The sequence below is a fragment of the Alosa alosa genome, chromosome 7 (genome assembly GCF_017589495.1).
Source record: "Alosa alosa isolate M-15738 ecotype Scorff River chromosome 7, AALO_Geno_1.1, whole genome shotgun sequence".
NCBI classification, from domain to species: domain Eukaryota; kingdom Metazoa; phylum Chordata; class Actinopteri; order Clupeiformes; family Clupeidae; genus Alosa; species Alosa alosa.
The window spans coordinates 32913261-32925454 of NC_063195.1; the positions used below are offsets into that span (position 1 = coordinate 32913261).

The window sequence follows — 12194 nt, forward strand, 5'->3', positions numbered from 1 at the left end:
AGCAAGTACCAGCTTCATATATTTTTTCTGCTCCATCATTCTTTAATGAGTCTTTGATCTTGACTGTGCTGTGCCAGAGTTGTGTCCCTGTCCAATCACCCGGTAAGATTCACATTAGCTGACTGGACTGTTGCTCAGGCCCCTGGTTCCCAGGTCACCGGACGCGCTCATCACTGCGTCAGCGGGCGCTAGCCACCAGTCAACACTGATTGCACACCTGATGAATTTAAAACACAACGCTCTGTCGAGGTGCATCAGGTTTTCATTTCCTCTGATTTAATTATTTTGCGAGATTTCCTCAAGGGTGTCCAGTGACGTATCCAAAGCTATTATTTTCACGTGCACGTATCTCGAATGAGATGCAGCGGAGGTTTTCTAAGGTTGATAATACAATTGATTTTCTCACATTGACACTTTTTGACGCTTCCTCGACAACAAGTTTGTTTATCTCGCTTGTGTTTCATTATGTGTTTGCTGCCGTGATTTATGCCTTTCTTGTCTCTCTGTGTAATTAATATTTTGTCCCTGAAGTGGGGAGGCCTTTCAGAGTAGAGCCTGGCACATTTCCATAGTAAGTGTCAATTCTTTGCCTACCGTTTCCTTCATTTATTTTCACGGCTCCATTTTTAATGAAGCACCGGCGTGCAAACACAAGCAATTAATGTCTCCGCTTCAAACCCAAAGCAATTAATGTCTCCCACAAATCAAAATCATGCTATCAGCTAGTGGGAATTAGCATAGAAATCCAATAAAACCTCATCTCCAGATGGCAAAGAGAGAGTTGGAGTGGGAAAAAAACTGTACGATTGTTTGAATGGTGTACAAGTTTGCCTCTGTCGCTTTCCGTGAACTAGTTTCTACCCATCAGTGTTTCATTACTTCTCTTGTGCCAATTATGCCTCATACTGTTTGGTTGAGAAACACTTAATGCATCGTTCTGCCGTTAGTGATGATGGCGTCTGCTGGTGAGTGCCTATCAGAGAGAGACACAGGCCTGCTGCTGGGCTGCGCGCTGATTACAGCTGCTCTTCATTTCCGCTCTCGTGGGTTATAATCTGTCCAATCATCCTCCGGCCAGCTCGTTTGCTCCGCTCAGAGACGCCGTGATTTCCCACGCGAGTCTTAAGCATGCTGTTTTTGAGACCATGCTGTGGCGCCGCTGTGTCGGGTGCTGTCCGTGACTGAGTGCTGTGTGTGTGTGCTGCAGGCTACCATGAACGCCCGGTCGCAGAGGATCCTGGACTGCGGCTCGTCCACACAGTCGGCCCCGGCCAGCCCCACCAGCAAAGGCACGCACATACACCAGGCTGGGTGAGTTACCCAAGTTCCACGTCCTTACGGCCACACACTTACACAGCTCCACACTTACAATGCTTTGCCTGGGTTGCACACACACACACATTCTCTGAGACCTGGACCAAATTCACCACTATCACAGCAAACATATGCTGTAATCTCTCAGCCATTTGATCGTAAAGACACATAGTCACAAATGCTCCAAAAACAACAGTATCCTGATGGCACAAGCACACATAAGTAACACAGAAGCACAGTAGAACAAGGTTCATGATTCACAACATGAAGTTTGTTCTTTTCCCAAAACTGACTCTCTCTAGCTGCACACTCTGGACTTCACAAGCAATGCACGAAAGGCTCCCGGTGAGTTTGCTTGTTTCCTGTGGAGCCAGGTGTGTTTGAACCTGCCGTTCTTCTGAATGTAATTTGTGTCTATACGTCCTTCTTTATCGTAACGTGCATTCACTAGGTGCAACACCTAGCCGGGTCCGTGTAGACACTAATTCAGAATAGCGGCAGGTTCAAACACACCTGGCTCCGCAGGAAGAGAGCCGAGAGCCTTTCGTGCAACTAGTCAATTGCCCGTCCATACCACAGACTCCAGTGTCCATCAGTAGAACAGTACTGTGCTGCATGTTTGCCTGACAGACAATGACTCTGCCCTGCGTCTTGCAGTGCGCCCCACAGATCCAAACGCTGTTCATCTCCTTCCAGTGGCTCCCCACCCATGCCCAGTGCCAGCAGCTCCAGCCTGACCAATGAGGTGCCCAAGCCCCCCGCCCGCGACGCACCCCCTGCCCGGCCCCCCTACACGCCGACACTGGGGGGCCAGGCTCCCCACTCGCACCAGTTCCCCCGTACCCGCAAGATGTTTGATAAAGGGCCCGACCAGGTAGGACTCCGGAAGGCTCCGGAAGGGTCTGCTGCCAGGTTTCTCTGTGAAGAAGCTGCTGTGGAAAGTTGTAGTTGTTGTAGTTGTTGTTGTTGTTGTTGTTGTTGTTGTTGTTCTTTAGGGAAACAAATGGATTGCCTTATATAACAGGATGGAATGGAAGCTGAATTAGGTGTATTGAAAGTTCTAGAGAAGCATTCACTCTGTGGTCTGATGGCCGTGCTGTAATAAGCAGTTTGCTTTTGTACCTATTGATTTTATTGTGCAAGTTGAAGGTCGAGGAGGAGTCATGTTCTCTGACATTGCAATAATATACTGACTAATTCCTCTCTGCCTCTCTCTCCCCTGTTTGTGTATGTGTGTGTGTGTGTGTGTGTGTGTGTCTCTCTTTGTCCTGTCCATGTCTGGTCTGTCTGCGAATGTTCTGCTTCTCTGTCTGACTTTTGTCCGCTTGATGGAATTTCACTTTTTCCTCTCTCCTCATTTCTATGATGGAACACTGCTGTTTGCATGTGTCTGTCTGTCTGTCTGTCTGTCTGTCCTGTGCGTGCCAGGCGGCGGAGGATGGAGACGACCCGACCCCACACAGAAACTACATCAGCACCACCATGCAGACAGGCCTGTGTGACTGGAGCGCCAAGTACTTCGCTCAGCCCGTCATGAAGGTACTCGCACACACACACACACACACACACACACACACACACACACACACACACACACACACGCGCGCGCGCGCCCCCAGAACTACATGCATCGTCTGTACTCAACAGTGTTCAAACCCCCGTGGCCTTGCTCTGCTCTATAGCATGTGATGGCTTGAATGCACCGTTACCACATTTCAGACAAAACAAGTGCAACAATGCTTCTGGTTCTCTCTAACACCATGTAGCCCGTTGAGATGATCTGAATGGGTTTCTTCACCAGAGAGGAAAATGCACAGTGACCGTGATGAGAGCATGCTGACGGTCTCTGTTTGTACTGTAAAGACTGACAGATAAACAGATGAGCAAAACATATCATCTGAGAACATTTCCACGGGGGCAGCCGTGGCCCACTGGTTAGCACTCTGGACTTGTAACCGGAGGGTTGCCGGTTCGAGCCCCGACCAGTGGGCCGCGGCTGAAGTGCCCTTGAGCAAGGCACCTAACCCCTCACTGCTCCCCGAGCGCCGCCGTTGTAGCAGGCAGCTCACTGCACCGGGATTAGTGTGTGCTTCACCTCACTGTGTGCTGTTTGTGTTTCACTAATTCACCGATTGGGTTAAATGCAGAGACCAAATTTCCCTCACGGGATCAAAAAAGTATATATACTTATTAAAAGCTTGCTGTAAATCATAGATAAATTTGTGATTTTCATAGAATGCAACTGCCACTGATTGTAACCACAAACAATCTTGGGACTTGTTTTGAAGACTCGTTAGCACGTTGGATTAGCCACTTGTCTCCACAGAGGCCCTTCCCCCAGGAGGAAGCGAGCGCATCGCTGCCCGCTAGCTATAGATCCAGTCTAATTGGCAGGGTGGCCTGTGATGTAATTAATAATGCACTGCATTATTATGCTTGAAGATCAGTGGGGAGTGTTCATTAACGGTCACACACACACACACAGACAGACAGCCCAATAAGACGTCACACACACACACACACACACACACACACACACATCTCCGCACCGTTCTACCTACTTGCGTCCTGGCCATTTCAGAGGCCCCGCCCAGCAGTGGACTAAGTCCTGTCGAACATGCCCACGTGTGCCACCTGAGGAGGTTGGCCACGTTCAACTTCAACCGACAGCTTCGGTGAAAGTGAAATAGTCCTCACAGCACCCACGTTTTCCATGAAGCCTTGGCTTGTAATTGACATTGACAAGAAAGATTGACATAGTCAGTGATTTGGAATCAAAGCTTTGGGCCTTTGATGTTGGCGTCGTATAATGTTTGTCTTTAAACACTGGATGGAAGACGCGGCGTTATTTGATTGGCTTTGTCGTGGAACACAGTTGAGACGTTGTTCCCGTGTGACGCAGTGCATACTGAGCACGTTGGCTCGCTTGCCTTGACACTCTGCTGACAGTGGCTGCAAGCGCTAAGTCCTTCCTTGTCAACTCGGAGGAACCTTGAAGTCATGTGAAGCTCTCATCACCGGCGTTTGCTCCACCCAGCAACTCAGCTGACCTCCCCCCACCACCACTCCCCCTCCACTCCATCCCTCCCTCCCTCTCTTCCTCCCTTCTTCCCTTACCCTCACATCCTTTCATCCTCCCAGCACTCAGAGAAAGAGGAGGGAAGGCCTGTGTCAGCTCGTCTTCTCCGACTCGGCTGAATCTGCCAAACTTCCTCCGTGCCCGGCCTGGGCTGCGACTGGGCCGTGTCTGGGCCGGGTGGCTCACCGGCTCCTCCTCACCACTCCTGCGCTGGTGCTGGAGAAGCTGCTGCTGCTGCGTTGCAGGATTTTGAGTGCACCCCATAAACTTCCCTTTAATATCGCCGGCCACCACTCACTTCCTCCCTCACTCACTCAGTCACTCACTCACTCGCTCGCTCTCTCGACGCCGCGCAGGTTAGCGGATGCCTGTGTCAGCAGTGCTGGCTTGTGGGGATCGGTGGCTGGTCGGTCAGATGTGGCCATTTGTTTACTTTTTTGTGTGTGTGGATGGGATCGGTGAAGTCAAAGTGGACCTTTCAAGAAGAACCGCTCAGTGAAATTCAATATTTTTTTGCACTTTTTTTCTTGCCCAATTGACTGTGAATGGGAAAGAGCAGGGTGTGTGTGTGTGTGGGTGTGGGTGGGTGTGTGTGTGTGATGCATGGTGTGAGCACACACTGGTGAGTTGTGGCGGTGCTGCTGTATATTTCACGTTTGCATTAGCATTGGTCCCTGTGGCCCCGGGGCTCAGAGTGTTCATGGAGCTGCAGATCAGACCGGCCTGATCTCGCTTTCTCTCTCACTCCCTCCTCCTCCTCTCTTGTCTTTCTCTCTCTCGCCTCTTTTTCCATACGCTTGCTCGCTCACTCGCTCCCCTTGTCTCACTTATTCTGCTGCACACATGCACTACCATTTTTCACCCTCTCTCTCTCTCTCTCTCTCTCTCTCTCTCTCTCTCTCTCTCTCATTCTTTGTCTCACTTATTCTGCTGCAAACCTGCACCCCCATTTATCACCTTTACCTCTCTCTCTCTCTCTCTCTCTCTCTCTCTCTCTCTCTCTCTCTCTCTCTCTCTCTCTCTCTCTCTCTCTCCCATCCTTCTCTCTCCCTCTCTCTCTATCCCTCTCTCTCTTTTCTCTCTCTCCCTCCCTCCCTCTCTCTCTCCTCCCCCCCCACCCCACCACACGCCCCCGTGGCAGAGGCTGGTGTGTAGAGAGTACATGTGCTGGAGAATATCATACATTAGCACTGGGCTTGTTTAACATTCCGCTCGTTTCCACCACCCTGGAAATGTGCTTATTAAGCATCACGGCTGGGCAGAGAGAGAGGGAGGGAGAGAGGGAGGGAGAGAGGGAGGGAGAGAGAGAGGGAGAGAGAGAGGGAGAGAGAGAGGGAGGGAGAGAGGGAGGGAGAGAGAGGGAGAGAGAGAGCGTAAAAGGATGAGGAGAAAGCAAGAGAGAGCGCAGCTCCATTAGGGTCCATTAGCGTGATCCTCGTGTTATTGCCGGTTGCTGTCAATAATGTTAATGTGAGGCAGTGCTGAGGCGTGAGGCAGAGAGGCTGCAGGAGAGGAGAGGGCAGGAGAGGAGAAGGCAGGAGCGGACAGCTGTGGACAGCACCTCCTAAAGCCCTCGCTCACTCCAGCACGTGGCCTTTTCATATTCACTCTCTCTTTCTCTCCTTTGTCTTTCAGCTTCTCTCCCTTGCTCTGTCTCTTGTTAAGACACACACAGGTACGCATGTGGTGTATATCCAGGCTTGGGCTTTTGTCTTTCTCTTTTCTAATCATGTATTTCTCTTTCTATTTTCATCTCTTCCTCACTTTCTCTCTCTCCCTCTCTCGGTCTGTCTGTTCACACACAGCACTGCTCTGTAAGTAGCACAGGCCGCCATCACTCTTCACGTGACCCAGTGGATGTCTAATACTGGAATGGAGGGGGTGGATGGGCTCTTGAAACAGACACTGGGTTTCCTCTATCCAAAAGCGTCAAAATATTTTTTTATCAGAGCTTCACAAACAGCTATGAAAGTTTATCTCTTGCCATACCCCCAACACACACACACACACACACACACACACACACACGGAAAATAAGTCTCCCACTGTCAGGGTCTGTCCAAGTGAACCACATGGATTTGTCACCGCATGGGCCCGGTCAATAGCAAACATCCCCACTAGCCCTCAGCACTGCCCTCCAGTGCACCGGCTCTCCCCACGGCCGGCTCTCCTCTGATCGGCTTACTCACTCAGCCCACTGTTAGGAGCACAAAGGCTGGCACAGTACCACACCAAGTCCACCCACACCCACACCCACACCCACACCCAACCCACACCCACACCCACAAACACACACACAAACACACACACACACACACACACACACACACACACACACATACATACACACACTTCTCCCGAGGCTCCCTGGCTGGTGGAGACGCTGGAATCGATAAGTGCTAATTAACCGGTGCGGCTCGCGCTCCCCTCCAAGGGCGCCGTGGCGGAGGGAGAGGCCGCGGCCCGAGGAAGTGCCCTGCCCGATTCACCTCATTAGTGGGAGCGCGGCTAGCGGCCCAGGCGGGAGGAGAGCGAGCGCCAGGGCTTCTGTAGAGGTGGAGGGAGACGACAAAGCACCGGGGCTGTAGAGGACGGAGAGGTCGAGGACGATTGTGCTCATCAATGAGATGGAGGACTACACGAGCGAGAAGGAAAACAACATTTTGCGCGTTGAGAGATCAATTCCAACGGGGTCGCTTTTAGCACCTCTCTGCCTGCGGCTTTGAAATAGGGTGTGGGGGGGGGGGGGTAGCACCCAGTGTGTGGCCGGTGTCGTGTGTTTCTGGGGGGAAGTGACCGAAGGGAGGAGTAGAGTCTGCTTTGGCGGAGCTCGCAACAGTATGTCCTACTGTGGTGTTTGAATGTGTGGAAAACGTGTGTATTTATTGACGTCCCCATTTGCGTGCTGTTCCGGCAGATTCCAGAGGAGCACGACGTGGAGAGTCAGGTGCGGAAGGAGCGGGAATGGCGTTTCCTGCGGAATGCTCGCGTGCGGAGGCAGAGCCAGCGCATCACGCAACGGGGTGAGCAACTTGCGCGCGCACACACACACACACACACACACACACACACACACACACACACACACACACACACACACACACACACACGTTTGTTGAGTCACTACCTAGAAACTCAGTGAATGCATTAAGGAAGTGATGTAGAACTCATTTCAGCTCTCATGTCTTTTCCTGGGTTCCTCCTGCTCTCCCTCGCACGCCTCTCTGCCTGACGTCACCCTGATGCGTGCGCTCACATGCACTAATCACCGGATATGAGGCCTTCCCTTTCAAATCATCCCTACTTATTTATCTCACCAGCCGTGATGCTGCAGTACTGCCAACATGATTTCTGCGGAACTGATTGTAATGGACCTTAGTCTCATAGTGGATGTCTTTAAATAACGGCGACAGCCAAGTTGACTGGCTTAGAAAAAAGAGAAACAGGAACGTTTTGAGAGGAAAGATAAGCTGTGGATTTGGGGTGGTGAGTAACGGCGTGGAGAGGCTTAGCTGCTGCAGCCACTACTGACTCTGCTGACGCAAATGCTGTCTAAAGGTTTGTAAGAGAACGCTCCCCGAGGCAGAGAAGAGGAGACGAGCGTCCCCCCACCCCCCACCCCGCTTAAGGCACACGCAGTAAACACGTCCGAGTGGGAGCCCCCATCTCTCTCTCCTCCTCTCCTCTCATCTCATCTCATCTCTCTCTCCTCTCCTCTCCTCTCTCTCATCTCTCTCCCACTCTCTCCCCCCAATCTGGCCCTCTGAAGTCAGTGGAGGCTCAAACAGAATGGATAACGCACCCACGTCACTCTCTTCCCCAAACACACATCAGCACATGTACTCAATCACTCTCTTTCTCTTGCATACACACACACACACACACACACACACGCCACATGTGCTCTTGATGCCGTAAGCCTGTGTGCGTCAGAGCAGGAGAGCCCAACGCATGCACCCCCCCAATTCCACTCACGACTCCCTTCATCCAGGCTCGCTTCCATCCTCTAAAGTTTACACTTGAAAAGAGAGAGGGACACGGCTGCCCTCATTCAAATGAAAAGGGAGGGAGGGGAACAAGAAAGGAACAAGGGGGGGGTCACCAGGCCTTTCATTCTGCTGGTATGAAGACAGATGTGAGACTAAGGGCTGAGCTACACCAGGCGCGTAACTGAAGCATTCCGTTGCGTCTGCTGCAACAATTAGCTTCCATTATAATCAGTGGAGTAGCTACACCAGACGTGACAGTGGGGCGTACGTTCGAAAAAAATAGACCATTCATCTAAAATGGATTTTTCAGCGTTGCTTGACGGCACGCTTCTGTTACGCGCCTGGTGTAGCTCATACCTAATGCAGCCAGGCATTCATCTCCCTCATCTAATATGAGATGTTTGTTTAAAACACCATTATATTATTCAGGCTGCGCCGCTCTGATGTTTATTTCCACGCCACCAAAAAGAACAAAGTTGCAGAGCGAAATGCAGGAAACCATCGATCAGCAGCACGTTCTCCGCTCGTGAGGTCGTTTCTTCTTCTGTTTGAGGTAGTATCATGATAAATGCGATCCAAGCCTCTAAAGATGCCACTGCCCCCCAAGGGGCCTAGATCAGAGCACAGTACCAAACTGAGAATCTGTTCTTGCTGTTCTTCTTCCTGCTGCGACAACAACCTGGAACATTCTCCCTGTTGCCGTGAAACGGGCTCAATTTGCACCAGGCAACCTGGAATATTCTCCCTGTTGCTGTGAAACGGGCTCGATTTGCACCAGGCTCAGATTGAGTTGTAAGACTAACTGCCGTCACCTCTGACCAAAAGTTCCTCTGTTCCAGGTGTGTCTCGGCTAGACGACCAGATCTTCATCAACCGGAACCCTGGCGTTCCGTCAGTGGTCAAGTTCCACCCCTTCAACCCCTGCATTGCTGTGGCCGATAAGGACAGCATATGGTGAGTGTGGAGACCTCAGGTGAACGGTGACGGTGAACCTCATCTTTGGCATACAACACAGCAAAAGCACAAGCACCAACTGTCCAAATTGATTTCATATTTATCCAAAGTGCTGCTCAGCAATACCTGAGAAGTGGTTTCATACTAAGCAGCATCTTCCATAGATCCATCATTAAGTTGGGTCTTTCAATCAGGTCTTTTGACACAATGCATCCCAGGCAACTTGGGACACTTCAAAAGCACTCTGGCCAGGTTTTGGGGTCAGCGCTCCATCCATTGCTCACATTTGGGTCACTTCCTTCAGTACACCTCAACAAAGTTTGACAGTCCCCGAGTTTGCAAAGCTTGCCCGGCTGATGAGAGGTGACAGTTTGAATGCCGCTGACTCAAGTTCCCCTCAATCCTCTCGTCTGTCAGGAGCGAAGAGAACTCAAGATGGAGCTCTGACTGACAGACGGGTGACCCACATATGGGAAGTGGCACAGATGGATATATAAATATGATATACTGATGCACATAGCCTAGGCTCACCCCGCCACCAACTCCAGGCTGCTGTTTGATGTCCCGAATTATTTTTGGGGCAAAAGTTTTAATGAATCTCTAGAGATTGTTTTCGAGAGCCCCAGATGGCTTCTGGGCCGACGTGTAACTGAATAACAGAAATGTGTGTGTGTGTGTGTGTGTGTGTGTGTAAACATATTTGTAGCTTTTGGGACTGGGAGAAGGGAGAGAGGCTTGATTACTTCTACAACGGCAACCCTCGCTACACACGCATCACAGCCATGGAGTATCTGAATGGACACGACTGCTCACTCCTGCTCACAGCAACCGGTCAGTCCGCCTGTCCGCACCGCGTGTCTGCACAACATACTGAATGTGCTCATTTAGTTGCGCACTAGTGCCACAGTACAGATTTAACTATTTTAACATGTTTTTCCCAGATGTATTAACAATAAGGGGATAACTTCTAAGTGCTAAGATAACTGCTTGCTAACTGCTAAGAGAAGTTTTTTCCAGTAGGGATGATTCATAAAATATGAATATAATTATTATATTTTACCTGTATTAAAATATAATTGCTAATAGGTCACAGAAAATATATTTCAGTGATGTCAGTAAAGCCAGTGCTTTCAGGAAACTTGAAACTTTTATATATTTTCTGCCCTTAAAATTATACAAAAGTTTTGTTAAGATTAATGCCAGTCTTCTTTTGTAATGTGTATGCACCAGCAGAGTTTATATACAGTCTGTATCTATGTTGAGCTCTCTGTAGAACTTGCCATTATTCAGCCTTCTCTCTTCATCCTCTCACTTCTCTCTCGCTTTCTCTCTCTCTTTCTCTCTCTCTTCATTTTGTCCCCTATCTCCCTCTCTCCCTCTCGCTCTCTCTCTCTCTCCCTCTTGCTCTCTCTCGCGCTCTGTCTCTCTCTCTCTCTGTTTGTCTCTGTCTCTCTCTCCCTCTTGCTCTCCCTCCCTCTTTCTCGCTCTCTCTCTCTCTCTCGCTCTCTGTCTCCCTCTCTCTGTCTGTCTGTCTCTCTCTATCTCTGTCTTTCTCTCTGTCCTTCTCTTCCTCTCTTTCATCTCCCTGTCTGTCTCACCCACACTCTCTCTCCACACTCTCTCTCCTTTCTCTACATCCATCCTGTTCATCTTTCTTTTTTCTCTCAGTTTCTTGTTCCCTCTCTCGCCGTCTCACTCACACCATCTCTTTGATGTCCCCTGTCAGATGACGGAGCCTTGAGAATCTGGAAGAACTTTGCCGACCAGCGGAACCCAGAGATGGTGACAGCCTGGCAGGGTCTATCTGACATGCTACCCACTACAAGAGGTCTGCACACACACACACACACACACACACACACACACACACACACAGTTGCACTACACACACACACACACACAGTTGCACTACACACACACACACACAGTTGCACAACACGCCTACACACACACAAACACACACACACTCACTCACTCATTCATTTCTATTTGCCCATCTCCCTTCTGTGTGCTCAAGTCCAAACTCTGCGCTCTGATAAATGACTTCTGTCTGCTTACCTTTCACTGTACGCCTGCCCGCTGGAAATGCAGTGGGAGTTGCTGGACATCAGGGAACTGGTGAGATTTCTATCAGAAACCCCAAATCTGTAACGGTGTTGTTATGCCTTTGATGTGAGATGTTAGTCACAAGTAGGCTCAGCCCTTTGTGTCTCAACAACCTACACCCATACTGTACACATCAAAAACCTCACCCCCCACATTGTCAAGCATACGTGTTCATGACCAACTATTGTGTTGTGTTGTACTGTACGTGTATCTGTTATCTGTTCTGTTATGAATGTCGTTTGAAATTCCATTTCACATTTGAGGGAGGGCCAAAGTGGAATCTGACTCCTCGGGTTGGCAGGTTGGCACCAAGCGGCGTGCCCCCAGTCAATCATTCAGCCCAAACACACAATTACATCCAATAAATCCAATAAGAGTCAGTGTGACACCTGCCACAGACACAGCACCTGCTCCGCATGTGGGCCCCTAATGAAGCTGGGGAGCGCGCCTGCACGCCGCAGGCAGGGAAGGACACCCACCCCGTCAGCGCTGGTCTGGGACCTGTCACATTTGGCACACCATGTAGTCGTCATGCTGTATGCTCCGCCACCCACACTGACCCCGAGCCAGCGCTGGGATTCCAAGCTGAAGCTGACACCGGTGATGCTCCACAGCACTGAGGGGTAGACACGGGCGTAGGCTGGGCCTCCCACACATAGGAAATATGCTGTCAGTGATTCAGACTAGAGATGCTGTTTTCATGGATTTCATGAAATTCATTTTATCTGAGAGAAGGACCACAGTTGTAAGAG

General features: G+C 50.3%; 1 protein-coding gene across 9 annotated transcripts in view; it reads left to right on the plus strand.

The window, feature by feature from the left end:
• rptor (regulatory associated protein of MTOR, complex 1) overlaps positions 1-12194 on the plus strand; it is a 151358-nt gene that overhangs the window by 127332 nt on the left and 11832 nt on the right. For 2 of the 9 annotated variants that reach the window (XM_048247337.1, XM_048247340.1), the window contains exons 23-29: positions 1208-1311; positions 1972-2188; positions 2743-2853; positions 7311-7416; positions 9222-9336; positions 10043-10167; positions 11063-11164. In XM_048247337.1, the coding sequence (XP_048103294.1) occupies positions 1208-1311; positions 1972-2188; positions 2743-2853; positions 7311-7416; positions 9222-9336; positions 10043-10167; positions 11063-11164 (880 nt within the window). Of the gene's footprint in view, positions 1-1207; positions 1312-1971; positions 2189-2742; positions 2854-7310; positions 7417-9221; positions 9337-10042; positions 10168-11062; positions 11165-11427; positions 11455-12194 lie in introns of all 9 variants that reach the window. The other 7 variants (XM_048247339.1, XM_048247341.1, XM_048247335.1 and 4 more) reach the window with 6 other exon arrangements.